The sequence below is a fragment of the Phanerochaete carnosa genome, assembly GCF_000300595.1.
Source record: "Phanerochaete carnosa HHB-10118-sp unplaced genomic scaffold PHACAscaffold_20, whole genome shotgun sequence".
Taxonomy (NCBI): Eukaryota; Fungi; Basidiomycota; class Agaricomycetes; order Polyporales; family Phanerochaetaceae; genus Phanerochaete; species Phanerochaete carnosa.
Genome location: NW_006767647.1, coordinates 1807 through 4042, shown reverse-complemented (window position 1 = coordinate 4042; position 2236 = coordinate 1807). Strand labels below are relative to the sequence as shown.

At 54.9% G+C, this 2236-nt stretch overlaps 1 protein-coding gene across 1 annotated transcript; it reads right to left on the bottom strand.

Annotated features, from left to right (window-relative positions):
- Nucleotides 1–1277: 1277 nt before the first annotated feature.
- PHACADRAFT_107038 (uncharacterized protein) lies at nt 1278–2027 on the bottom strand (the record flags this gene model as incomplete). The annotated part of the gene is made up of 1 exon (XM_007402072.1): nt 1278–2027. A coding segment is annotated over one exon (750 nt), but the record flags the coding sequence as incomplete, so codon positions are not given.
- Between the last annotated feature and the right edge of the window lie 209 nt (nt 2028–2236).

The following is a 2236-nucleotide window of genomic DNA, read 5'->3' as shown; positions in this document are numbered from 1 at the left end:
GGGCTTAGGCCGTCACCGTGACGACGCAACGAGATCNCATACATTGAGATCTAGGCAGTGAGATCGCGAGCGGAGATCGAGTAAAAGGTAGGTGCCACGCTATTTCTCCTGTCAGCATTTGTTTTGCAACATGTGTTATAGTCTACTCTTGCCATGTACACACGCTCTCGTGCTGAGCACTAGTCCGAGTTAGCCCGGTGAACGCGTCGGGGTCCCGCTCTGCGGCAGTAGAGATAATATGGCTATGACCCTCAGCGGGGCCTGATAATACATACAAAGAAAAGCAAGGAGTGGGATGATAGGGTGTTGCAATAGATAATATGGACAAATATAAAGGACGCACACTAGGCGACCGAAAAATGGTAAATGACAATCGAGCTCAAGAATCATAAGCAACGTCCAAATGAATACAACCAGAAGAGAGACGAGATCTATAAAACAAACTCAAATGTCCGCGCGGTCACAACGGTCCGTCGACGAGACGTCTTACTGCACTCGATGCCCATGCCTGTCCTATGCCTTCTCCCCTATATGCTCTCTTCATCGTCGACACCGCCCATTTCCTCGCTCCGTTCGTCTCCCGGACCACCTCCCTCCGCCGCTTCCCACGTCTGCTCGACCGCCGTGTCTTGAGCGCCGTCTGCAGTGGGCAGCGCGGTCCCTGAGGCTGCGTCCGTGGATGCTCCGCTCGGGCGGGTCCTTATGAGCTCTCGTAAGTAATACTCCTCTGTTTGCCTTTTTTCCTCTTCAGAGTGAGAGTGGACCGAGCGCAGCAACCACTCGGCTTGTTCGGCGATGTCGAGAGTGATCGTGGTGCCGTCGATGGTGTGCTTCGTCGGTACTGACAAGATGTCTTCTCTCGTAACAGAATTCTCAGGACGGTAATGTCTCTCGAATTGCAGTTTGCCTGATTCGAGAGCCCAGGTCAGCTGCGAGCGGCGCAGCACAGAGCACAAGACCCTCTTCGCGACCTCGAATTCTGCATCCGCCGTTATGTTTGATACGAAGGCAGCGCATGTGCAGGGAATCAACGACGGGTCGCAAGCCGTCCCAAGCGAGGGTGTCCGCAACTTCGACATCGCCAAGATGGAGTATGAGATCGATGCTTTCGACATGCGCAAGTGGAGACACCGCATCTTGACCCGGACTTGATCGAAAAGCCCTAACTCTAGCGAAGAAGTAGTTATGCACAGATTGATCTGGATTGAGTGAACGGCATTCGATCTCCACCGTGCCTGGTGAGGGTCTGCCAGTGAGCCTTGCACTATTTGCATCAATTAGAAACATTTACCAGGGTTACGGCAGTACAGATTCCCAGTCGCCTTTCCGGGTCCGTGTGGTGCCAGCGCAAGCAGTCCTTGGAGGGGCGTGTCCCATGTGCTGTTGTCAAGGCCTATGCGGCGGGCAGGGTCCACGATGTCTGCGGCAAGCGCCGCTTGACTGGGACCCACCATATCCTTACAGCCGTCTACCGTACATCGGAAGTCGTGGTGGGCCGGTGGAGAACGTCGGCGAAGTCTGCGTGGGCGGACGGCCAGCGACGGGTCAAGGAAGGTAAGTTGCTCGCAAGAGCAGTAGGAGAGCGTGGGGCAATTGTGGACGAGCCGTACGAGCTCGGTCTTGCTCGTGAATACAACACCTTGAAGAACGAGAACGGAAAGTCGGACATAGGATAGAGTGACGGTGGGTATCGACTCGAATGGGGCCCAACGGCCAGCTGCTGATGCAGCATCACCTGCGTGGTTCTCGACGACACAGTCGAATGTTGTATTCTGGAGTCGGGCTGAAAGTCCATGGACATGGTGAAGCCAGGGCTTCGCTCCCGTAGCTTCTTGACGGATATATATCCGCTTGATGGACCCGTACAGACATGAAGCTGCAAATCCAGGGCTGCTGACAATGTTCTTGAGGAACCGTACGTCTTCGGCGTCGCGCAACTCGAGTTCCTGGAAGAGAATAGGTCTGATGGCTTCGGACCAGTGCTTGCATACAAGGGCAGGCCTAGCGAGCCCGCACTTCAACTTCCGACGTTCATCTAAGCCATACCCAAGATGATCTGGCGGGACACACTCGAGAATATATGTCAGTACTTCAGGTGGTAGATCGGCTCCAGTGGCGCGTGACTTTCAAGTCGATGGGGCAGACGTATATAGGCTTGCAGGATGCGAGGATGTGGGGGCGAATGAGGTGTACAAGGCTGATCGGTGGACAGCGCACCTGCGGCGCTATATCGCGG